The sequence below is a fragment of the Balaenoptera musculus genome, chromosome 7 (assembly GCF_009873245.2).
Source record: "Balaenoptera musculus isolate JJ_BM4_2016_0621 chromosome 7, mBalMus1.pri.v3, whole genome shotgun sequence".
Lineage (NCBI taxonomy): Eukaryota > Metazoa > Chordata > Mammalia > Artiodactyla > Balaenopteridae > Balaenoptera > Balaenoptera musculus.
Genome location: NC_045791.1, coordinates 74,294,496 through 74,320,453, shown reverse-complemented (window position 1 = coordinate 74,320,453; position 25,958 = coordinate 74,294,496). Strand labels below are relative to the sequence as shown.

The following is a 25,958-nucleotide window of genomic DNA, read 5'->3' as shown; positions in this document are numbered from 1 at the left end:
CATCGTGATTAACGTACGTAATGGAAAGACTCGATATTTTACCCATGGTAGATCTTTTTTTTGAGATTTAGTATTTTTTCATTGATGGGAAATAATATTATGTTTTTATATGTAATATTCCTAAATATTCCTATATAAGTTCCTAAAGTAGGATTTCTCTTTAATCATTGTATCTTTTTCTTAAAATAAGCAAACCAGTTACTCTGTAGGAGACCATTTGGTGCTGTCAGGAAAGTCAGTGCAAGATTAGTTTCCTTGGGGAATCACATCGAGTGGTCCCACTTTAATAATCCAGGTGACTCAGTTGAGAGGGTAACTCCACTCCTATAGGCTAGGACTCTCCTCTGCAGCCTGCCCATCAGCGTCATTGCCTATATTAAATGACACCTTGGGAAAAAAGACATCTCACAGTGAAACTTCAGTGACTCAGATGCTCTGTATACAGAGAAATTTCAGTGACTCTGGGTTTTATCTTTGACACTTGTTGGCTTCATGGTAATTGTAGTTACTTTCCAAAAACAAGAATTGACATTTGTATTGCTTTTTATCAAGTTCAAATTATATAGTGTATAGATATATATACATACACACGCACCTATAGTTATATCCAATATATATACATACACCCGTACACACCTGTGGAGATGTAGATATATATTTACTGGTGGTTCCAAAATATGATCCCTACTAGTGGCTACATTTAAGTCACTTGGGAAATTAAAATAATACAGGTCCCCAGACCCTCTCACCACAGAGTCTCCTACAGCATTCTTTTATACTCTGTTAGTCTGCTCTTTTTTTATTCCCATTGACAGCTGCAGTCTGTCTATATTGTAGAGGATAGGAGTGAAGGCTTTGGAATGGGGCAAAGCCCCATTTGATGGGGGTTGAGTCCTGACTCTGTCGTTTCTTGCTTGTTTGACCTTCGGCAAACCTCGATACTTCAGCTGTTCTGTGGGGACAAGAGTTTCTGCCTCCCGAGGTAGATATGAGGGGTCAGTAACAATGGGGGCAGAGACACAGCCCTGTGGTCCATCAGCAGCTCCTCAGTGGGTGGTGGCTAGTCTTATTCTTATCTCTACACTACTTATATTTTGGCGTGTTGTTTTTGTGCACTGTTTTTCTAATATATTTGGGGTGTTCTTAGAAATTTTCAGAGAAGCCTATAAAATCAAACAGGAATTGGTATAATCTGTTGCCTCTGACTGGAAAAGAAGGGATCGCTCAAAGAGTCCTGAGTGGGATTTTCTGAGAGGTGGCAGAGGTGGATTTCCTCAGGTGATGCCTAAGGGACTTGTTTCAGTGTTTAAATTACTGTTTTTCTCCAATCAATTTACAGCGGAGATAAAAATCTGTTTCAAATACTACCACGGCATTAGTGGAGCCCTGCGAGCTACGACCCCCTGCATCACGGTGAAGAACCCCGCTGTGATGGTGAGTGCCCCTCAGGCTGCTTCCTTGAGCCTCAGTCCCGGAGGCCTTGGTTTCTATTTTTGCCCGTGCAGCTCTGGCAGGGTTATGGGAAACAATGCAAAGGAAACACATAGCAGTGTGGGCGCCGTTTTGGGAAAGGAAATAACTTACAGGATGGCTTAACTAAATCCATAATGTAAACCAGTGGGAAAATATGGCTTGAGTTATAATGATTCTGTATATAGTCAACTCTCCAGGGAACCTATTCCTGAAGGAAATTGGTGAGTGCCCATCCATCATGGAAGGTTCTTTTTAAACTTTGTCAGGGTGGCCAGTTGGTAGGAAATGGTGGCGTTTTGCCTCTTATGTGAATTTAATTTACATGAACTCAGTGAGTAAAAGAGAGAGAAAAAAAACAATTTAAGTAGTGGGTGATTCTCCCTGCCAGTCAGTTTAACAGACTTTTACCCCGAAGAGAGTGTGAGATGGGGATTACGAATGCGCCGTTCCTGCAGGACAGAGTGTGGGATCCCTCTTGATGCTGAATTGAACTATAGTGCTTAAAGGTACCACACATAAGTTTGGTATCACGTGGCCACTCAACAGAAGCCAACCTTTTCACCAGGTCCTCAATTAAAGAAAGAGATGTCTAACTTAGCTTCGGAGGAAACTGATTGTGCTGGACTTTTGAAGGAAAGTATGTCCATTTCCAACATGGTACTTTCTTAAGAATTACTTTTCACTATTTCATGATTTTTCACTTCACCAACTAACTTTAGAATCTAACAGCTTCACAGGATGCACTCCATTGTACATGGGTGGTTGAACTCAGATGATTCTTGGAGTCCAAGATATATAAATCATTGCAGTGTTTATAAGTCATTAATAACAATCAGGTCGTGAAAGTATAGAAGAAAATTATTGACTCTCGTAATACAGAATCTTCGTAATATTGTGTGTGTGGGTACACATTTATAGATGCATGCATTTTTGGAAATAAGCAAGTGAACAGGTTGACTCCCTGAAATTCAGAATGTAATCTCTGCAGGTGGCATTTTGAAATTGTCTGGCCCACCAATACGATATCAAACAGTCTTCTCCTTTCATTTATTCATTCAAACAAATATTCACTGGGTGCCTACTAAGTGCCAGACATTATACCCACCACTGGGAATGAAATGACAAGCAAAAACACAGCCCTTGCTCTCACTGGTCTGGTGGGGGAGAGAGACATCAATTAAACTGAATTGTATTTATTTGAGTGATAATTACTATGAGGGGCAGTGAAATGGGGCTATGAGAGCATATACTAGCAGGATTCATCCTGCTCAGGAAGGTCTTGGAAAGCTTCCCTGAAGAAGGCGTGTTTTCAGGACAATCTGAAGGATGAGTAGAAGTTACTTAGGTGAAGAGGAGGAGGGAAGAGCATTTTAGGTAAAGGGAACAGTATGTGCAAAATTTTCGATATCTAAGTACTCTGTTCCCATTTGAATTATATTTGAGTTCCTATTATAGTGAACAAAGTATAGAATATTTTTAAAAAGCCCATATTTACTATATAAGACTTCGAAGGTTCACAAGGAGAATAACAATTGTTGACTACAAAGCCTGCCATGTCACAGTAAGCCCTGGAACACACTATAATTAATATTCTAAAAAGAAAAATTATAAAACTAGAAAAGTGGGGCTGTTTATAATAAAACGTTTGAAAAATTAACTATGTGTGAAATTAGATAATAGCTTCCAAACATGACTTTCTGGAGTCAGATTTTCTTGGATTTGAGCAGTTTCCATGATCGGATATCACTGACGGCCGGGAGCTTACAGCCTGGTGAGCATTGATCTTGTTCCATTGATTTTGCATTGAGATTATTCTGTCAAAGCCTGTGGATAGTTGGAGATAATTAATTTGCTTCAGACAGGTTTTAGAGCACCTTAAAAGCTTCGTAGATGCAGCACTGGCAATCATAATAGAATATTTTGGTTCAAAGGCTGACTAATGGAATTGGTGGTCAGTAGATTTCTGACCAAGCTTGAGACAGTTGGGTCTATATCTGCTATTGAGAGGCTGTGCCAATGGGCATTTCACTGTGGGCTGTGCACTGTGTTTCTATGACAGCATGATGTTCACCTAGGAATATGACCTGTGTGTAGATATGGTACTGACTGACAACATCGATATTCACAAAGCTCATTTAGTAGGATCATTCCATGATGCAAAGAATAGTTGGGCAGTAGCAACCACACTTTAATGCTTGATGACACTGGGTTGGTTGGCTCTCACCAAGTGCATATGGTTTATTATATTGTGCTGTACCCCTCTGACTCATCATCCCTAGGTTAAATAGAGCAGAGACAGCACCCAACTGGCCAGATAGCATCGCTGTCTCTGCCTCATCCTGCTTTCACCACACACACACCCCTGGACTATAAAGTGGCAAACAGAGAGGTAGTACAGACTGCATCTGGGACAAACACTCAGCAACAGCTGCCCTTCCTGTGCCAGGCATCTCACAAACCGTGGCCTCTCCTCAAATGGACCACACTGCCCGGAGATGTGCCCCCTCCGAAAACATGATGTCTCTTCATGCCAAGTGAGAACAGTGAGACTTTGCTAAGATTCATAGTCTGTCATCATTCAAAGCCTACTTATAATGTTCTAAGAAATTATAGAAACGAAAGAAAATGCCCTCGAATTCTCCTTTTAAAAATGTAATTCACTGTCTGGCAAAAGGCTAATATGAAACAATTCTCACATAATTCACAGATAAACAGTGTCCTTTACAACAGCGTGGTAAAATGCTCATGTGAACTAATATTCAGAGAATTCAGCTTTATATCATTCATGACCATAAAGCCAGGAAAGACCAACCTGACCACCAGATATAGGAACATCAGTGATAATAAACACATCTGTACTCAGTGTTTAGAGAGAGGTTTTTAAATAAGCTCCCGTCATAGATTTAAGCCAGGAAAGCTCAGAAGTAATACTGTCAACCCGTATTGAAACAATACGTGGTAGTGAGTGATGGTCGCCTTTATCTGTCCCTGAAGCGAAGGATTTCCTGTTCCAAGTGACACATATCACTGTGTACTCTGATGAATGGCAATGACGTCAAAGTATGCATGACAGAGAAGACATAACTTTTTTTTATTCTTGATTCATTGCAAAAGGATATGTGAGAAAGGAGACTATATGATTAGGATGGTTGCTCTTTCCTTCCCTGTGGAGTTTCTCAGTTACTTCTTGCAGGACAATTTGCATCTGGATAGAACAAAGTAGACATGCCTGGATGGTACCCTAGGCATATTGCAAATGATATGTGAAACAATCAGGAAGCAGTTAAATGTCACACAAAATAGTTTTGACTAAGGTACAAGAAGTAGAGAAGGAAATGGAAAATTTTTTTTCACGTTTTATTTATTTTATTTTATTTATTTATTTTTGGCTGCGTTGGGTCTTCGTTGCTGCTCACAGGCTTTCTTCTAGTTACAGCGAGCCGGGGCTACTCTTTGTTGTGGTGCGCAGGCTTCTCATTGCGGTGGCTTCTCTTGTTGTGGAGCATGGGCTCTAGGCGCACAGGCTTCAGTAGTTGTGGCACGTGGGCTCAGCAGTTGTGGCACACGGGCTCTAGAGTGCAGGCTCAGTAGTTGTGGCGCACAGACTTAGTTGCTCCGCAGCAGGTGGTATCTTCCCAGACCAGGGCTCGAACCCGTGTCCCCTGCATTGGCAGGTGGATTCTTAACCACTGTGCCACCAGGGAAGCCCGGAAATGGGCATTTGTATTTCAAAATTTGAATGGAATTTATTTTGAAGCTCCTCAACTTGACTCGGATTAGTGAAAGTTTTGTCTCTTGGTGGTGTATGATTTTTAAGGGAGGTGGGGAGTGCCACAAAGATAAGATGGAAGGGTGTAATATAAACTTTGGAATTAAAATGTGGTTTCTATTTCTTGACTATTCAAAATACATTCTGCCTTCAAATCTGTCTCTTACAGTGTTCTGGACTTCTTTTTTAGAGGACCACAAAACCCTTTTTTCCTAGTGTACCATAAATTGAGCACTAATTGTACATAAATTGAGAGACTTAATCTGCTATGGTCTGTAAATGACTCGGTTCAAGTAAGATATAATTTACTCAGAAGCTTTTAGAAAAAGCTTTACAATACAATAATCAGTACAATAGGATTGCAAATTCTTATTATTGCTAATTATAATAGCATGTGCCATGTACCAGTAGCACAATAAAATAGGAGTCTACAAGGGCAGTGGGACATCCACATGGTCACTCAGAAATATTTAACAAGAGACGATAATTCTACATATATATGGATGAGTCTGATGTAAATCACCTGTTTAGTTTATTCTAGGTTTTCCTAGTAAATCTGAAGGAATTTGATGTTTGATTTTTAAGTTAAGGGAATGTTTTAATACCCTAATAGCAATATAAGTATGCTTACTACATGTCAACTATATTCTTTTTAAAAAATATTTATTTATTTTATTTTTGGCTGCGTTGGGCCTTCACTGCTGTGCGCGGGCAGTCTCTAGTTGCGGCGAGTGGGGGCTACTCTTCGTTGCGGTGCGCAGGCTTCTCATTGTGGTGGCTTCTCTTGTTGTGGAGCATAGGCTGTAGGCACGCGGGCTTCAGTAGTTGTGGCTCGCAGGCTTAGTTGTGGCGCATGGGCTTAGTTGCTTCGCGGCATGTGGGATCTTCCCGGACCAGGGCTCAAACCCATGTACCCTGCATTGGCAGGCGGATTCTTAACCAGTGTGCCACCAGGGAAGCCCCAATATTCTTACCAAAGAAATAAAAGGACATAAAGTAGGTTGATTCATATCCCAGGGAACTTGGAAGCTCATATTGGTTACATTTTGGGTAAAGATTAAATTTAGGTATGACCCTTTCTCTAGTCTCTGAGAATCTGCATTTATGTCTCACTTCCAAGATTTGTAGCATATGAAAAGGCATATGCAATACATTGATACAAAAATCATATTTGCAAATATATGTGTTTCCCTAAGAAATTTGAGAGGTACCATATTCCTGTGAAACTTCACATATGTGTTTCTTCTCTGCAGATGGGGGCAGAAGGCATGGAAGGAGGTGCTTCAGGAAGTCAGCATTCTCGAAAACTTGTTAGCTTTACGTTGTCTGGTAAGGATGTCTTTAAACATGATGTCCAGGTGAAAAGTGTGTAATTTCAAAGGCATGAATAGTCACTTCTGTCTACACTCTCATATATGATATGTGAGCAAGTTTTTTTTTTTTTTTTTGGTAATACTTCTGGAAATTCAAGTATATCTCTTACCATGAAAAATTAGATTATTAATATAAACTCAGAAAGCTTCTAGCAAGTTGTCTTGTGATGAAAAGACCATAACTGTGTATACTTACTTAAAAAAAACTGTAATGTAACATGTGCTAAACCCACTGTAGAGCTTAGATTACTGAAAACAATTTGTGCTTGCCTCATCTAGAGAAAGGAAAAATTTGGAGACTAGTGAAAAAAAGCCAAGGGATACTCCTATTTCTGTGAAGGAATACATATAAAGAATTGAAAAGTGGATGAGACAATTTTTTGTTGTTTATTTTCTGGTTAGTAAAATATTCTGATTTTTTGTATATTTATCATACAACTGGAAGCACTGCTTTTCAGGTTGTGAGTTGGAACTCATTGGTGATTTATAAGATTAATTTAGTTGAAACTAGCAATTAAAAAAAGAATAGAAAAAAGTCAGAGTTTAACCACCAAAGGGAAATGTTTTTCATAGAACACCAGTTTATACAAACTGAAAATTTCACACACAAAAATATACACACCTATGTATGTGTATAATGGGTTTCAAGATAAATGTATTTCATACATAGATCACTGTCAAAAAAAGTTTCAAAGCCACTGATTTAAAAAAATTAATCGGCAGTCATAAAGTCAAGAATACTCTAAGAAAATCAGTATTTGAAATGGACTTTTAAAACAGACGACCATACTACAATACATGTAAAATCAAGTCTAACAGATGTCTATCACTGTAAGATGTTTTGTTTTCATTTTTCCATTGTTGTAGTGCTTCTGAAATTTAAATTAGATTCACTTTTTCTTGGCTGCAAAAAAAATGTTACGAATGAAAATAGAAAATTAAAATAGAAATTTTCAAGAGTGAGAGTTAGAAGGCTGATCTTGAAAACACAAGTCCATGATGCATGAATATCACGTATAATGGAAGTGTGCACATTAGTTCATTGCTGGCCCACAGCCTATCTGTGTCTGTTCTAGCATGTTCCTTCTCCTCCCCTTCCCCCGCCATACAGGTTACTTACCATGAAAACCATTTTGCTTTGGTTCTCTGGCAAATCTCAGAGGCTGTAAACTGGTTCAAATTTGGCCAATAAATATATTTTGGTTGGAACCCTCAGGGTTTTAAAAATATCTAGATTTTTAGAAAAGCACTTACTACCACTGCCTGTGATACTACTCCCCACCCCCCTTATCTGTCTCTCTTCTGAAAACACTTCAGTTGGCTACTTGTGCTTTAGACCTTCACAGTTCTGGGGTGGTTGCAGGAAGAGAAATCATTTATAGATTTATTCGTTTATAGATATGGAACAATTGGCCAACCTCCATGGCTCAGAAAACTTAGTTTGACCATACCACGGTCTTCTTAGTTTAGAAGCATTGCCCTAAGCTTTCAAATGATCAATATCACTCTAAATATGACACACACATATTGATTTTGACTCCAGAGGGGCTGTTAATTAACCCACCATGGGAGAATGACCACGTAGAAGTTGAAAATCCCAGGACATTTTCCTAAAACGTAGGAAATAAGCTTTGGGGCACAGCCAAATGCTTTTTTTTATACAGCTTTTTCCAACATCCACCTCAATACACATGGAGGCTCGCTACCTAAAATCTGTTTTATTTCTTACTATGTGATCAGCTATTTGCAGATGATGTATAGAAATGGCTAAAAATTATAGAAGATGAAAGCAATTTTATAACGGTAATTCTAAAAAATTCATCTGGTTGTAGCATATTGACAGTGGATGATAATATTTATGGAGTGCATTTAAGCACTGTAGAATGTCTGTCTGCAAATGTTCTGCTCTTGATTATCTATGGATAAGTAGGGACACAAATAATTGAACTCTACAGCTAAAACAAAAAACTGTTTTTTGATGACTATCTTAAACCTTTTCTCCAAGTAAGAAGGATATGTAACCTGTCATAACTTTGTGACTTTGAGTCCTTCTTTAGTCTATTAGGTGATATGGATATTTATGAGCAATAAAATATATAAAAGATAGAAGAGAGAGGCAAGAGATGGATAAAGTGAACTGAATAATCAGAGTACAAATAATTGGTAGTATATTGTGTTTATTTGTACGATGTCCCTTGTGGAAAAGGGTTAATAGTGACATCTTTCATCGCTGTGGCTTAATCTTCTGGTGGATGCTTTTTCTTCAAAGGAATGTTTTGCATGAATAATTTAGCTCTGTCAGACGTCATGGCAGCCATTTCTGTACATGTTACTCCTTGTTTACTGCAAAGAAATCCCTTCTTGAGAAGTAGATTTAATATCTAAAGAATGTCATTCTCTTGTCTGAGTCTGAGGCGAGCACAATCAAGAAAGGTAAGAAAATAAATATGTAAATTGCATTTTCTCTCAAAGCTATTTTATGCTAAATAAAGCCAAGTGAAAACATGCAGCATTATTAAATTGACAGTAAAATGCAAATGCTGTATTAATAATGACTCCATAGTTTAGGAAGTGCCAGGGATGGGAACTATGAAGCTAATGAGATTACAGCAGCTTCTCTGAAGTACTTGTCTAGTTCTTTACTCATCTTTCCCTTCTGCCACTGGCTTTTAGATCAAAGATCTTACTATATTTGATGCAGTGTTCTTAACATAAGGTCCTCTTGTTTGAATTTTTAAATCTTTTCTGACATATTAGACTGTCTCCCGCTACTGCCAGTTATGAGTCATTAGACAGTCCTGGTCTGTTTTCATCACATGTTATCTAGGCCACAAGTTCTTGCTGGTCATTGGTGAACCTCCACCAGGGAGTATGGTTCTATGGGCAACCCCAGGCCAATTCTGTCCTTCTAAGAAAGACTTTGTGTTTCAGAAATGGGCTTGAGTAGGATGACCCTGGTGACCTCCTAAAATGTGGGGTTACTCTATAGGGTCTCTTCCCCAGCTGATTTGGGTAATCCAAAGGTCTTTGAGGATTCAGAGGCCGTCCACAGAATTTTTTTCTGAACCAGTGGTCAGGACTTCCCTACACTGATTATAACTGCATAAAGTTACCTAGAAGCTGTCTATTCTCCCGGAAGCTTTCAAGATCACTTAGCTCTCAGGGCAACCTTATTCAAACTGATATTCTCAGAAAGGCATTGCAGATCCAGTGAAGCCAGCTTTATTTCCTGACATTTTTGTATCCCTCAGCTTGACCATTTTTAAAAGTTTTAGTCTCTTCACTAACCAGACTTTAGCCAGAACTTTTAGCAGCTCGCATAGTATGAAATAACAAGTGGTGACTCTAAGATGAGTTATGGGACATTCATCAAATATTTAATTTACTTAACAGCCTATTGAAAAAATAACCTTACAATTATTTAATGTAGCAGATAGCATTCAAATTTTAGAAATATTTCTGGTCTCCTTTTATTTCCCCTAACTTTCATTTCATTTGTAGAATATGTATGACGTTTGAAATATGGCACAACTGAATGTGTGCTCTTAAGTTTCATTCCCAGTTAAACTTAAGTCAGTGCATCTCATATGTGTGTATAGAAGATTCACTTTTCTCTCATGAAGGAACATATTGGTTTTCTTTTTTAATACACTATTTACTAAGGGTTTCTCTCAAGACATTGTGTGAAATGCTAGCTGCCAAGCCACATAGAAAAAGGTGGTGAAGGTGCACATGTTAGGATCAAAACATTTCCCAGGAAAAGTCATTTTAGGTGTATAAGGTGGTAGTAAAAGTTTGGCTTCATTCTGCAGCCTGTTAGGAGACCTTCTGCTGGAACTAGTCATAATCCACTTGTCCTCACTTACCTAAGCAATCATAGTGTGAATAACTTTTTTGTTTTACCAAATAGTTTCTGTTTAGAGCTTCCTGTGTGATTATTGAAGAACAAATTGTCGTTGAGCTGCTTGTTCTTATCAAGATATATGAATCTTTTCCCCTTCTGTCCCTCTCTTCTCCCTCTCTCTTTCCCTCCCTGCTTCCTCCTCTCTTTCTTTCTTTAAAGATCTTCGGGCAGTTGGGCTAAAGAAAGGGATGTTCTTCAATCCTGACCCTTATCTTAAGATGTCGATTCAGCCAGGGAAGAAGAGCAGTTTCCCCACCTGTGCCCACCATGGGCAGGAGAGGAGGTCTACTATCATCAGTAACACCACAAATCCAATTTGGCACCGAGAGGTAAGATGATCGTAAGTGGCCTTCTACTTGACAGTTAGGAAGTTGGCCAACTCCATCTCTTTCCACTGGACTCTGTATCATTGAGCTGCTTATGGGTGTGGGCAAGATGGTTGAGTTGTCTAGAGGTTCTGTTAGAAAAAGGTACAATGAAAATGAGATATTCCCTTCTAACCAGGGCTGGGTCTAGGGTAAATCAAGTGAGGCACTTCCTTCAGGTGCATGATTTATAGGGTCCAAAAGACTCGATGATCAAAATTAATATTTCAATGCAATATTTAAAAAAAAATCAAAATCAAGGCAAAAATTCATGATGAACAAAATATCAAAATTCTGTAAGGGCAGCATCAGTAACAGTGCCTTGCCAAGCCATATGGGAGCCTGAGGCAGAAGGAAAAGTCAATAATACTGATCCCATTTTTATTTAAAATTTTGATATTTTGTTCTAGCATATACTCAGTACAGATTAAAGGAATTTCTCTCCTTACTGTCTGGCAAATGGTTTTTGGATCTCCATTACAGATTTTAGTTACTTACATGAGCCATTCAAGGAGTCGTCATCCTGAGGCAAGGCAGATTGTGTTGATGGTATTTCAGACTCTCTCACAGTTACAATATGTTACCAGTCATCATAGTGCATCATATCAGTGAAATCAAGCCCAGGGTTTTCCCACTGGAACTATTTAAAGTCAAAGAATGAACAGAGACATTGCTTCTTTTCTAGGGAGCAAAGTGTGAGTTCTCCCGCCATTTCTCAGGGAACCAAGACACATTTCATATACTAGCATTAATGAGTGCTTCTAGACAAACCTGTATTGGCATGGGAGTTGCACAATTAATTAAATCACTCCCTAAATGTTTAATGACAATAATATGTTCTAACAATGTTGAACAAGTATTTCATTGGAGAGGGAGATACTTCAGGGGATCTAAAACCAATTGGAGAAAAGATGTGGCTATTTGAGACTTGCCAGTGCAACAGGATGTTTCTCCTGGGCAGTTTTTATGGTTATTTAAATGGATAAATACTACATGTTTTCTTATTCCTGGTTTGAAAAACTACTTACTATCCCCAAATAGTGAATAACTCTTAAAGGCATACCACTTAATTTAACACATTAGAAGCCTAGAAGACATAAAACGTTATCTCAAGATGAGCACTTAGAAGGCACATAGTGGATATAGTAATGATACTAGCAATAACTTTATTTCCCTAACATTCTTTTTTTTAATTTTTTAATTTAATTTTATTTATTTTTTTATACAGCAGGTTCTTATTAGTCATCAATTTTATACACATCAGTGTATACATGTCAATCTCAATTGCCCAATTCAGCACACCACCATCCCCACCCCCCGCGGCTTTCCCCCCTTGGTGTCCATACGTTTGTTCTCTACATCTGTGTCTCAACGTCTGCCCTGTAAACCGGTTCATCTGTACCATTTTTCTAGGTTCCACATACATGCGTTAATATACAATATTTGGTTTTCTCTTTCTGACTTACTTCACTCTATATGACAGTCTTTAGATCCATCCACGTCTCAACAAATGACTCAATTTCGTTCCTTTTTATGGCTGAGTAATATTCCATTGTATATATGTACCACAACTTCTTTATCCATTCGTCTGTCGATGGGCATTTAGGTCGCTTCCATGACCTGGCTATTGTAAATAGTGCTGCAATGAACATTGGGGTGCATGTGTCTTTTTGAATTACGGTTTTCTCTGGGTATATGCCCAGTAGTGGGATTGCTGGGTCATATGGTAATTCTATTTTTAGTTTTTTAAGGAACCTCCATACTGTTCTCCATAGTGGCTGTATCAATTTACATGCCCACCAACAGTGCAAGAGGGTTCCCTTTTCTCCACACCCTCTCCAGCATTTGTTGTTTGTAGATTTTCTGATGATGCCCATTCTAACTGGTGTGAGGTGATACCTCATTGTACTTTTGATTTGCATTTCTCTGATAATTAGTGATGTTGAGCATCTTTTCATGTGCTTCTTGGCCATCTGTATGTCTTCTTTGGAGAAACGTCTATTAAGGTCTTCTGCCCATTTTTGGATTGGGTTGTTTGTTTCTTTAATATTGAGCTGAATGAGCTGTTTATATATTTTGGAGATTAATCCTTTGTCTGTTGATTCGTTTGCAAATATTTTCTCCCATTCTGAGGGTTGTCTTTTCGTCTTGTTTATGGTTTCCTTTGCTTTGCAAAAGCTTTTAAGTTTCATTAGGTCCCATTCGTTTATTTTTGTTTTTATTTCCGTTACTCTAGGAGGTGGATCAAAAAAGATCTTGCTGTGATTTATGTCAAAGAGTGTTCTTCCTATGTTTTCCTCTAAGAGTTTTAAAGTGTCCGGTCTTACATTTAGGTCTCTAATCCATTTTGAGTTTATTTTTGTGTATGGTGTTAGGGAGTGTACTAATTTCATTCTTTTACATGTAGCTGTCCAGTTTTCCCAGCGCCACTTATTGAAGAGACTGTCTTTTCTCCATTGTATATCCTTGCCTCCTTTGTCATAGATTAGTTGACCATAGGTGCATGGGTGTATCTCTGGGCTTTCTATCTTGTTCCATTGATCTATGTTTCTGTTTTTGTGCCAGTACCATATTGTCTTGATGACTGTAGCTTTGTAGTATAGTCTGAAGTCAGGGAGTCTGATTCCTCCAGCTCCGTCTTTTTCCCTCAAGACTGCTTTGGCTATTCGGGGTCTTTTGTGTCTCCATACAAATTTTAAGATTTTTGTTCTAGTTCTATAAAAAATGCCATTGGTAATTTGATAAGGATTGCATTGAATCTGTAGATTGCTTTGGGTAGTAACTTTATTTCCCTAACATTTAATATTTACAAAGTTTTTAACCATGTTACCAGTACAAGCCTGATAAGGGGGGTGTAAGGGATGAGATTATCATCTCTCCATTTGTGTGATTAAGAAACAGAAGCTTAAAATGTTTATGTAACTAGCTATTCAGAGGCTAGTAGTGCTTAAACTCTGCTCTCTTATTCTAAGCAAGTGCTTTTTCCATTAAGAAGATGACTAAACTTTACGGCCCTTTGGTGAAATTAAATTGTTATGACTAAATAAATTTCGTGACCCCTAAGTGTAAAGCTGGCTGGCACTATTCACATCACTGTGGTTGCCTGGATACTGCCAGGGGAGGAGAGAAATGGTTCAGGTTAGATTCCTGGCTCCATCACTTACTTTTCCTGAAAGTCTCATCATTAAAAAGAAAATTTTATCTTTGTAATATATGTGAAAGTCTTTGTAAATGAGTAAAGCTCTTTATTTTTATTTTATATCCTTATTAATATCCAATCCAGTTTTCTCCAATGGCATTCTTAAAACAACACATCTTATCTTAACCTCATACTTTTATTTTTCTGTCCCAGAAGAAATGTCCCTGTGTGCCTTTTAAATTAAGTAACTTGCATTTAAGCATTGTTTTATTTTAATATAAACCAGGGAAACCATAATATCCTTTAGATGTTCCTACTTTAACCACTAAGTGAAGGAGTATTTTAACCTGTGGTGTGCAACTTCAAAAATACCATGGGATCAGGAATTAAAATTGCTGTTAATCAAATGTATCAGTTAAGTCTAAGCCACTCTATAACAAGGTATTAAGTATTAAAGAATTAAAATGCGTTAAATATAGTGAGCACTAAAATTGTATTATGCATAGTTTAATATTTGATAGCGTCTCCTAAAACTGTTGAACCAGGAAGGGTTGGATGATTGAAGGGGCTTCCTTTGTCATACAGGTCCCAGCTGTTGCTTTTTAGTCTTTGTGAGCGTTAGTGATTCTGAGTGAATAAAGGATTGACAATAGCTGCAGATTTTTCTAGCAATGTGGACTCTGTGTGTCGTTAGGATTTAAGAGATACTATTTTCTATACTAATAAACTGATATACATAATTTCATATTTATCTCTTTTTTTGACTCAACATGTTATGTTTTGTTTTCAGAAATATTCCTTTTTTGCACTCCTTACTGATGTCTTAGAAATTGAAATTAAAGACAAATTTGCCAAGAGCCGTCCTATCATCAAGCGTTTTCTGGGGAAACTAACCATTCCAGTCCAGAGGCTTTTGGAGCGGCAAGCCATCGGGTAATCAGCCCTCACACGTAGGGGTCTTGTTGGGATTAGTTCCTACTGAAGCAACTGAAATGATACTTTGAAGTCCGAGGACTTCTCTTACTGATAAGAAGTGGTAACATAATTCTTTTAAAAATGAAAGTGCTCATATACTCATTGAAATGTGCAGGGCAGAAAGCACTTTATTTTAATTATATACCTTTTTTGGGTTATCTATCTTTTCCAAGATGTACCTACCATTATTACCATTTCAGTGTCAAATATCATAGTGCTCAGTTGTTTTTGAGCATATTGAAATCTTGCTATAAAAAGCTCTCCCTAGAGCAAGATCTGAGTGTCAGGTTGACACCTCCTGATCCTGATTAACCCCATCCAGAGAATATGTTATTCCTGAGACACCAAAACCACCTTATTTTAGGGCCCTTTAAAACAAAGCCTAGACTCTGAGAAGGTGTTATAGTGGAACTCTAAGACGTATACGTTCATTCAGACAACTAGAAATTACTTGTTGAGAGAATTTTAAAATGTGATTTGACGTCTGTTTTCTTTCTGTGAACTTTTTGTAAGCTGTGAATCAAGTAGTTAAGAAATCGTAACGTGCCTCCATCCCTTATTATAAATGGTGTATATATTTTCACATGGTAAGTGCCAGCAAACCCAGTAACACTGGTGCTCTCAGGTGGCACTGGGGGGCATCTTTTTCATTTTAGGAGGACATTATGAACATGTGATAATAGTAGTGGTAGTAGCAGCAGTATCAGTGATAACAGTAATTGTAGTAGTGGTAGCAGCTGTAGTAAACCAAAGTAAACAAAAAACATGATGAGACCCTATTCTATGTCAGGAGCTAAGTAAATTACACTCATTAGCTCATGTCATCTTCTTAACAACTCTGAGAGGTGAATAATGTGATTATACCCATGTTGGAGATGAGAAATCTGAGGCTGGCAAGCCAGGGGTGGAGCTGGGATTTGAGCAGATCGGTCAGCTCCAGAAACCCAGCTTCTCTGCAACACTTTAAGGATTAGCAGTGATGTAGTACTAGTCTAGCTAACTGAGGAAGGTTGCTCATTCCTATTCACCTTGCAGCTAATTAACTGTTCGATTCTGGCAAGTCACAATTTCTTCAGGCATTAGTTTTCTCATCTGAAAAATAAAGTCTTTAGACTGATGATCTCTAAGACCCCTTCAAAACCTGAAATTAAGAGATTCTAATGGATTCTCATTCTCTGGCCATCAGAGGCAATGGTTGAGCCAGACCACGTGAAGTAGAAATATTATGCTGAAATTCTAGCAGCCTGGTTTAATTTGATAAAACTGGGAAATCACAGTTATTTTTAAGGATAGCAATTATTGCTTCTAGTAGAGATAATATTATTTGGGAAGTTTTAAAAAATTATTTTTAGGATAGAAAATGAAAAATTATGAAGAGTGAGAATTAACTCTCATTGGAAATATACCTAGAATTTAGTTTATATAAGTATAATCATATAATTTATATAATATCTGTGACCCTTGGCAGAGTGTCAATTTATGTATACCAGTGAGAATGATCAAGGAAAAATAAAACCTTATCAGTGCTTGAAACTCCTGTTAACCTGCTGGCTTTTCATTCAGTCTTTTAAAGAACTGGCCACATAGAGTACTGCCTGTCATAGATTCCATATGTACTGGAAGGAAGTCCAGCATGAATTCGTAAAATATCAGAATTATGAAATGTTTCTACATAAGTATATTAAAAGCATTGCCTGGTACGTAGGAATTTGCTTTATTAAATAAATATGATACTACATATTAGTGTATTGGCTATTAGCATCTAAATGTATTTTTGATCTGATTATTACTTTCTATCAAGTAATTGATACGTCTTGAAAAATGCTGAGTTTTCTTATGTGTTTTGTAGACTGCAACTCTCTGAAGTAGCTGAGGTTTTTACATGGTGAGGTTTTATAGGATGAGCTAGAAGTTCTTACTCATTACCTATTTTAAGAGCATTGGTTTGAATGTGACATTTTTCAGAGAGTGGCTTGCATTCTGTCCAAAAGGCACATCACTTTCCCATGCTTTGTCATTTGCTGTGATTACACTAGTGAGAGAATGTCTCAGTCAGACAGTGAGAGTTCTTTGGCACTTATTCTTTATAATTATATATCATAATAATATATAATATAGGGTACACAATTATCTATCATGGCAAGAGGCAGGATGAATCAGATGAGACTGAGTAAGAACAAGAAAGAGGTGAATCCCTTGACAGGCACTCAACAAAGATGAAACCCCCTTGACTTGGAATCTCCAAATAGGGAGGCTTCCCTGTACAGATAGATTGAATAGTTGAGTTGAGTATCTTGTCAGTTTGGGTAAAAAATAGCACTAACACCGGTTAAAATTCTTTTTTCCAAGTAAAGAGCCTCATTTGTTAAATTTGTTCAACAAATGTGTTGGTGTGTATACATATAGTGTCTACTAAATGTTAAGCACTGTGTTGGGTATTTGGGATATGATAGTGAGCAAAAGGATGGATGCCATTCTTAGAATCCCTACTAAACATTTACTTCCTAGCTAAAATGCATCACTTTTATAAGTTTTTATCATCAACACCAGCACTTTACTTTTACTGGCCAAAGAGGAGGAGAGGAGAGTCAATTTAATTTTAACAAAGAAATGAAGATTTTTATTATTCCAGGACTGAATGTCCAAAGACGTGGGTGAGGAACCGTAATGTTGAGAGTAGGTCCCAGTAGTTCGCTGCTGGGTTCATGCGTTAGTGGACAAAGGTGAAGCATCTCTGCGTGTCAGGCACTGTCTAAATGCTGGAAGACAGTGGTAAGAGAAAAAGACATCCCTGCTGTCATTCTGGTCATTATAGAATTATTTAAACACTCTAATGTAAAAGCATTTAACGTACCTGTAAGGTCTAATAGTTAAAAATGCCAATATATCCCTTTACAGAAAAATTTTTTTTTAAATACCAGATTAAGTAGACAAAACATTATGATAATGATTGCATTGAGAAGAGCCATGAGTAAACATCATTAAAATGCATGCTACTGAAAGCAGCCAAGAATCACTGAAAGTGTGCATAAAATGAGATCTGATCTGGGGACTGCAGAGCAGGGGCTTCTGTGTCAGATGCATCTGTGTTCTAATCCTGGTTCTGTCACTTAATTGTTGCCTGGCCTTGGGCAAGTTACTTACCCTCCCTATGCCTTAGAAAACAGGGCCACCACCTGCTTCACAGGGAAGATTGAAGGAGATGATGCATGCAAAGCCCTTATCAGAGTGTAAGCACTCAATTGGGGGAAACAAAGCTTTTTAAAAGCATCAATCAAAAAATTATTACAACATTTCTAGGGAAGAAAAAGAAAGAAGTAAAGGAAATGATCTTATTGTTTTAAGAAAATCTTGCTATGAACTCAAAGAAATTCATAAGAGCTGAACTGGGATTTTACATTAGCATGTAAATGTGTACAAGCTAATGTAAAATCCCAGATAACATCTATTTATAATTGTACTGATGAGGTAGAGAAGAACAAGCAAAATAGTTATGGAGATTAATAATCAGTAGCTGACCAGAGGCTCTGAAGTGTACAGTGGTGCAAGTATTAGGTAGAGGCCTTGTGTTTTCCTCCTGAAGTTGCCATTAGAGGGCAGTGTGAGAGCAGAGATAGTGTGATTTGGTACTATCCCTCTGATTATTTTCCTTAATTAAGAATAAATCAGATTCTGAACAAAAAGTTGCTTGCATACAGAGAAATGATGTGATTGTATTTGACTTTGATAAATAAACACGGAATTGAAAAAGATCAACCACTCCATCCTCGAGGAGGCTGGTAGCCTGAGCCTGGGGCCAAGGTGGGGCAGGAGCTGGGCCCAGTTGTGGTCCCCTCCAGCGCACCTCCAAGTGTGGCAGCGAGACTCCCGACAGTTAGTGCAGTTCTCCAACTGTCCCATCAGTATGGCTCTCACAAGCTGCCTGGAGTATCAGTGATAGGCCCCCCAATAGTGAGGGCCAACAGTGGGCCCCTTACTTTACAGGTGGAGAAGGGGAGGTGCAGCAGCCCCGGCCTCTCACACAGCTGGAGCAGCTGTCAGAGCCCGGCCTGTTCTCACGCTGCTCTCTCCTAACTCCCTGCTCCTGTTCTTCAGGATACAACAGCACTGTGCCCTCCATGTGATAACCCTTACCTGTGCGCCTCTCTCTCTCTCTTTTGTTTTTTTTCTTTTGCTTGGCCGGCCGTGCAGCATGCAGGATGCAGGATCTTAGTTCCCCAACCAGGGGTGGAACCTGTGTACCCTGCAGTGGAAGCACGGATTCCTAACCACTGGACCACCAGGGAATTCCCTGTGCCTGTCTTTTTAGAACCTAACTCCTATCATGCTAAATGCTAAGGAACCAGACCTTCTATACATTTACACTTGAGTCAGAAAACACCCAAAATTTTTGGCCTTTCTCAGCTCCTTGATGGGTTTTAAAATGCCCTTTCTCTGGTCACTCTTAACAGTGAGAGAGCAAATCAGTGCCCTTTAAAAAAATCATAACAATATTGTACAGTATTGCATTTTCAGCCTTTACTGATACTTTTCCTTGTGACAAGATTCCCTTTTATCCCTGGGTTTATAAGTATTCATTTGTACAAATGAACAAAATTACACTGACTCTTAACATGCCTTTGACCTTTTATTTTCTTGTGAGTGTGAAAGTTTTAAGAGAAATATGTGGGGTTTAGGGGGTGGCCTATGGGAAGAAGATGAAGGCTGACACCAGAGTAGTAAGGATGAAAGAACCATTTCTCCTCTTGCAGTGATCAGATGCTCAGCTACAACCTCGGTAGAAGGCTCCCAGCTGACCATGTGAGTGGGTACCTCCAGTTCAGAGTGGAGGTCACATCTTCTGTGCATGAAGGTGAGATACCTGTATAAATATATTGCTCTAGGAAAAACTTGTTAAATCTTACTCTGTTGTCAGTTTACATTTGAACAGAATTGTTTGTATCCTGTTCTGAACATAAAATAGCTATCAAATGATTACCTGCTGAAGTTTTCCAAGCAGATTTAAAAGCCTGTTTATCAAAAAATCTCTCTTAGGTTTTACCTGCATTTGGAAACTGGGATGTGGAATTTCCGGCAGTAGTGAACATGTAAACCTCACGTGTCAAACTGACCAGCAATATATGTACTCGTTTAGTAGTGAATAGTAACTCTTAGCAAGTTGGTGATACTGTAAAGAGACCTCAGTGGGATGGCTGAATTCTTTGAACTGATTGGTGGCAAAGGAATAGGACATTAAATGTTCATTCGTTATTACTACTTTGGTTTTATAAATGCTGTTTTCTCCTTCAGATGCTTCTCCAGAAGCTGTTGGCACAATACTTGGAGTCAATACCGTGAATGGAGACCTAGGAAGCCCTTCTGATGAGGAGGACATGCCAGGGGGCCATCATGACAGCCCGGTTTGTTCCAATGGACCAGTTTCTGAGGAAAGTGCTAATGGGACCCCCAAGCATTCTTTCAGGACTAGCTCTACTCTGGAAATAGACTCAGAAGAATTAACCTCTACTTCTTCAAGGACCTCACCTCCCAGAGGACGTCAGGATTCACTCAATGATTATTTAGATGCTATTGAACACAATGGCCATTCCAGGTCGGGTGCAACTACTTGTTCGGAAAGGTCCATGGGAGCCTCTCCGAAACTAAGGAGTAGTTTTCCCACCGACACAAGACTCAATGCAATGCTTCATATCGACTCAGATGAAGAAGACCACGAGTTCCAGCAAGACCTGGGTTATCCATCCTCCTTGGAGGAGGAAGGAGGGTTGATAATGTTTAGCAGGGCATCAAGAACTGATGATGGGAGCCTGACATCTCAGACAAAGGCAGAAGACAACGCGGTGGAGAACGAGGAAGGCTCCGTCAATGAAGCCGCCTCCTTCGAGGATAAGCCAGAAAATCTTCCCGAGCTTGCGGAGAGCTCCTTACCCTCAGGCCCGGTCCCCGACGAAAGTGACAATGCCCCAGAGCCTCAACCAAGCGCTGACCAGGGGAGCACTGAACCGTGTGGCTCTCAGGAGGTAGATCAGCCCACGAGTGGGGCAGACACGGGCACTTCCGACGCGTCAGGGGGAAGCCGGAGAGCCATCAGTGAGACGGAGTCCCTTGATCAGGGGTCTGAGCCTTCCCAGGTGTCCTCGGAAACAGAACCCAGTGACCCTGCCAGGACAGAGAGCGTGAGCGAGGCCAGCACCAGGCCCGAGGGCGAGAGTGACCTGGAAGGGGCCGACAGCTCCTGCAATGAGAGCGTTACCACGCAGCTGTCCTCGGTGGAGACGCGGTGCTCGTCGCTCGAGAGCGCGCGGTTCCCCGAAACCCCAGCCTTTTCTTCTCAGGAGGAGGAAGATGGAGCCTGTGCAGCAGAGCCCACCAGCAGTGGCCCCGCTGAAGCGTCACAGGGTCCCGTATGCACTCCTGGTTCTCTACCTGTAGTGCAGGTGCCCAGTGGAGAGGAGGAAGGGCCAGGGGCAGGATCGGCCACTTCACCTGACCAGGAGGAGGCGGGCGAGGTCTGGCAGCGGAGGGGGAGCCTGGAGGGAGCTGCCGCTGCTGCTGAGAGCCCGCCCCAAGAAGAGCGTGACGCGGGGCATGCCCAAGGCGCTTGTGAGGGGGCCGCTGCCCAGGAGGAGGGCGCCACCGGAGGTAGGATGTACAAGACAACGTGGCTCGTGGCTCAGGCGTACCCGCTCAGAGAGGAGTCTTGTGCTTTTGTCCCTCAGTGGAAATTGTACTGCGGGGCAAATATTAGCTGAATTCTTCTCCTTGGGGTTCAACAGCTTTTTTTTTTCTTTTAACATCTTTATTGGGGTATAATTGCTTTACAACGCTGTGTTAGTTTCTGCTGTATAACAAAGTGAACCAGCTATACGTATACGTATATCCCCATATCCCCTCCCTCTTGCGTCTCCCTCCCGCCCTCCCTATGGATCTTCTTTTGGTGGAATAAGAGGCCTGTCAAATAACAGTCTTCAAACTTAGATAATGAACCTCAAGGCTCTGCATCAGTGCGGGCACCTGCTCTGCCTAGAAAGGTGGCCCGGTGGGTGGGGGCACCCCTGGTCCACACAGGCCTGGAGGCCTGGGATGCGTGCCGCGCACTGGCACATTCCGTGCGCCTGGGGCTCAGTCCTCTTGTCTGGACAGCGTGAAAAAACATAATGAATCTCTGGCGGGACCTGGGTTTGTAGATACAAAACCAAACAGGCCGAAAGCATCTACGTTAGTGTTATCTGCGAGGTTTTCAGGAACATCTTAACTCGCTCCTTATTGCATGAAGCTTCAAAACAGAAGGTTAATATGTGCTTTGCATCAAATGTCATATTTTTATACTGCCTTCTGCAGTATAAGAAATGTCAACTAAGTTAGGTGATGCATTCTGACACTTGAAAACAAGCTGTTTGAGTGTCTGAGGATGCAAATTTACACATAAAATTTGTTTTATGTCTCAATGAATGTGGTTCAGTAGAATGATCCCTTTAAACTGTTCTATTATAGCTGCATCAAAAAGTCTGAGCATAATTTCACATGCCTAAGTAGCATAGACTCAGAAATAGAAATGATTTTCTTATTCTGTAACTTATTTTTCTACCTATCCCCTTCTTTTCTTCCTCCACCGTTTTTTGCTTTTTGGTTTTTTTTTCATTTTCTTGCGGTCATTGTGTGACCCTACAGCATTGGTGCATGACTAGGACAGATGCCAGGGTGGGAAAAGGTGGGGGAGGGGGAGGAATGGGCACGGACCGACATCTCCTTGGAAGACCCACTTCTGACTAAGCATCCACCTCCCATTCTCTTCTGTTGTTTCTGGGTCCTCATATGGGAAATGAGACGAAAGAGAGACAAGAGACTGGCCCCAGGATTTTTGTTAGGTGTTTTTTTTTCCAAAGGCTGTTTTGACACTGAAGGGGAAAACAATACCCAGGTAACTGTTTACCTTTAATCCTAGGTTCTCAAGCCAACGGCCACCAGCCATTGCGATCACTGCCTTCAGTGCGCCAGGATGTTAGCCGGTACCAGAGGGTGGACGAGGCTCTCCCACCAAGTGAGGACCTGCTAACTAAAGGGCTCACCTTGATCAAAGGGTTCAAGGGTGACAGGACCCACGGGACCTAAAGGATGGATGCCCCGTCCCCCAGAAGTAGGGTTCTGGGAGCTGCCACGTGACTTAGCAGATACAGTCTGGAAAGTGCTTGGCAGAAGACTCCCCTGTGGCACAGTTCCACCAAATGAAAGGGTAGCTGGGGGAAAGTGAATACTCTAAAGGAAAAGAGATCCAGATGTTATGGACAATAGGACGTATAATAGAAAAAATTTTAAGTTTGCATAAGGCAGTATGAATTTTCAATTATTAGACAAATAGGTACAATCTCTTAGAAGAACCTAGCTCTAGGTAATATTACTGCTTTTTATTCATTTACAACATTTTAAATCATTAACTACAGGGTCCTGTTTTTTTTCTTAGGGATATCCAGAGAAGTGTTATTAATTTCAGAAATTAGTCTGCCATTTTCTGGACCATGATGATTATCTGGAGATTTGAAAGATATTTCTTTTTTTTTTTTTTTTTTTTTTTTTTTCAAGAAACACATAGCACTTAAAGGAGAGATGGGTGAGGACTAGGAATGCTGGGAAAGTTATGCGACCTGAACTCCAAGAGCTGAGTGATACCCATGGCCAATCATAGTCTGAATGTAATTTAAACTCTAAGTTTCTAGAATCCCTTAAAGCAATATTACTCTGTGAGAGCAAAGCATTTTGAAGAACAGTGATCAAGCTCAGTAAATACTGTTTTTAAGAACACATTGGAAAATAGATCTTTCTGCCTTACTGCTTTTCCTTCTTATTCACCTTCTCTATTCACCCATCTTATATGTGATCATGGCAAGAAGTGGATGCTTTTGGCCCTCTGTGTTTTGAAAATGGTGGGACATAGAGCGGGGGCAGTATGCATTTAAAGGGCTAAAATGCTGAGTGGTTAGTTTTGGTGAGTGCTGACAAAAGAGCTGAATGGTGCTCTGTACAATTTGGCAAAATATTGACTTAATCATTTGTAAATACTGTTGTGCACAGATCCTCCCCTTGTTCATATATTTGGATAACTGAGGGTGGTTACTCATAGGAAACATATATTTTAAGCAGTTTTTAAAAATCATCCAAGAGATTAATTAACCATTGTGTCATCTTAAGCAGGTGGAGGGGAAAACTTCCTTACTGTTTACCCTTGGAGAAAATATTAGAGGCAGAAAAGAAAAGTATTCCTGGGTGATATTTAGACATAATTGGAGAGAAATGAATTAGGAACACCAGGAGAGAATTCTGGGAGAGCTTTGTTTACATGAGTATGTGGATTAATAGTAAGTAATCAGAGTTTCAGGCACCTGGACAGGAGGCATAGCATTGCATCAGTGTATGGATAAATGGCATCCTCCTGGCCACATCCAATTGCTCTGAATTTTGTTGGATTCACAGTTTTGGTCTCTAGATTGTATTTAATAAGACAGGTACTTTCCTGCTGAAATTATGACCACTATTTGTGCTGTTTCCATGCATTTGTTTAAACACTGGTATTTACATTACACAGCTATAATACTAAATTTTAGGATTTAAAAAAATAAAAAATGGGCGGTTCATTTTAATAAGTTAATATATCCAAAAGGAAAAAAAAGCACCGTAGTAGTATATCCAATTTAATGAGTAACTGATGAACGGCGAGGGGGAGGAATTCTTAAGATTTGTTCCCTCTTGTGCAACTTGCAACTTGCAGATTTGGGGATTTCCATTATCATGGACCAATTACAGATTATGGTCTGAGCATAGCTGATTACTGTTCTGTCCTCACACTGCTTTGCCCTCTTCTATTCTCAGTCGGTCTCATCTTTTGACAGTCTATTTAATCACTTGGCTGCCTGTGCTAGTTGTGCGTCCTGCCCGAACCAGTTCTCTGCCTTCCTTGCCTCACTGGGCAGCTCTGCTACTGTCTCTGGCCATGCCTCTTAACTCAGAGCTGTGGCATTCTGCGTTCACATATTGTCTCTCAGGAGGCTCAGCTAAGGGGCGTCTACTTGGAGTATGTAGATTGGCCTGTCTCTTAAATGACCTGGCTGAATTATTTTAAGGTTAGGGATTATACTTTTAACATTGTTTTCTATAATACCTCAGACTTGTATAGTGCTTCACAGTTTACAAAGAATTTTTAGCTTTTTAAAAAAAATTCTTTGTAACAATTTTGTGAAGTAGGTCAAGCAGGTCTTATCCGTAATTTATAGATTGATGGGTAGAAATCAAATAATCTGATTCTTTCACTTTATAGATGGAGCAATTGAAGCCCAGATAAATTAAGTAACTTGTTTAAGATTCCATGCTAGTAAAAGTTGAGACAGAGTCTCAAACATTTTTTTCTACTCTATGATCTAAGATTAGAATGGTAGGGATTGTTGTGTAGGTAGATGAATGTAAGTTTTGAAAGCTTGGTTAGTGGCAGAGTGGTGATATATTTTGGTATGTTATCTATTAGGCACAAGCATCACCTGAAATTAGAGGGTTTGGGGGCTTCTCTGAAACTGCATTATATTGTGTTTTAAGGGCAGTGCCTTAAATTGAGTGCCTTAAGAACCTGCTGTATCTTATTCTGAGGTGATTGATAGGCTGGCAGCTGGAGGTTGTTCAGGGCTGAAGCCCATTAAAATGTCATCAGCATAATGAATCTTGGTCTTTTTAGCATTAGGATAAGTGGAAAAAAATGGCCAGCTCAGCCCCCTTCTGAAAAACTATTTTATTTTTTTCTTTTTTGGCTCCAGTGTAATTGTGACTTAACCCATTGCTGCACTGGAGACAACAGGAAACTGTTGAAAGGTGTTTTTCTCCCAAAAGGGTAGGAATAGGAATAGATTCCGGATGAACAGTCCGTAGTGGACTCTTATAGGATCCCAGGCTTATTGCCGTATTTTTAGGACTAGTGTATTAC

The 25,958-nt window shown here is 39.7% G+C and overlaps 1 protein-coding gene across 3 annotated transcripts in view; it reads left to right on the top strand.

The window, feature by feature from the left end:
• Positions 1–25,958, top strand: part of HECW2 (HECT, C2 and WW domain containing E3 ubiquitin protein ligase 2) — a 415,256-nt gene that overhangs the window by 255,599 nt on the left and 133,699 nt on the right. For 2 of the 3 annotated variants that reach the window (XM_036857486.1, XM_036857484.1), the window contains exons 4-10: positions 1,340–1,434; positions 6,496–6,571; positions 10,679–10,848; positions 14,814–14,956; positions 19,750–19,850; positions 20,288–21,637; positions 22,941–23,036. In XM_036857486.1, the coding sequence (XP_036713381.1) occupies positions 1,340–1,434; positions 6,496–6,571; positions 10,679–10,848; positions 14,814–14,956; positions 19,750–19,850; positions 20,288–21,637; positions 22,941–23,036 (2,031 nt within the window). The remainder of the gene's footprint in view (positions 1–1,339; positions 1,435–6,495; positions 6,572–10,678; positions 10,849–14,813; positions 14,957–19,749; positions 19,851–20,287; positions 21,638–22,940; positions 23,037–25,958) is intronic. The other variant, XM_036857485.1, reaches the window with a different exon arrangement.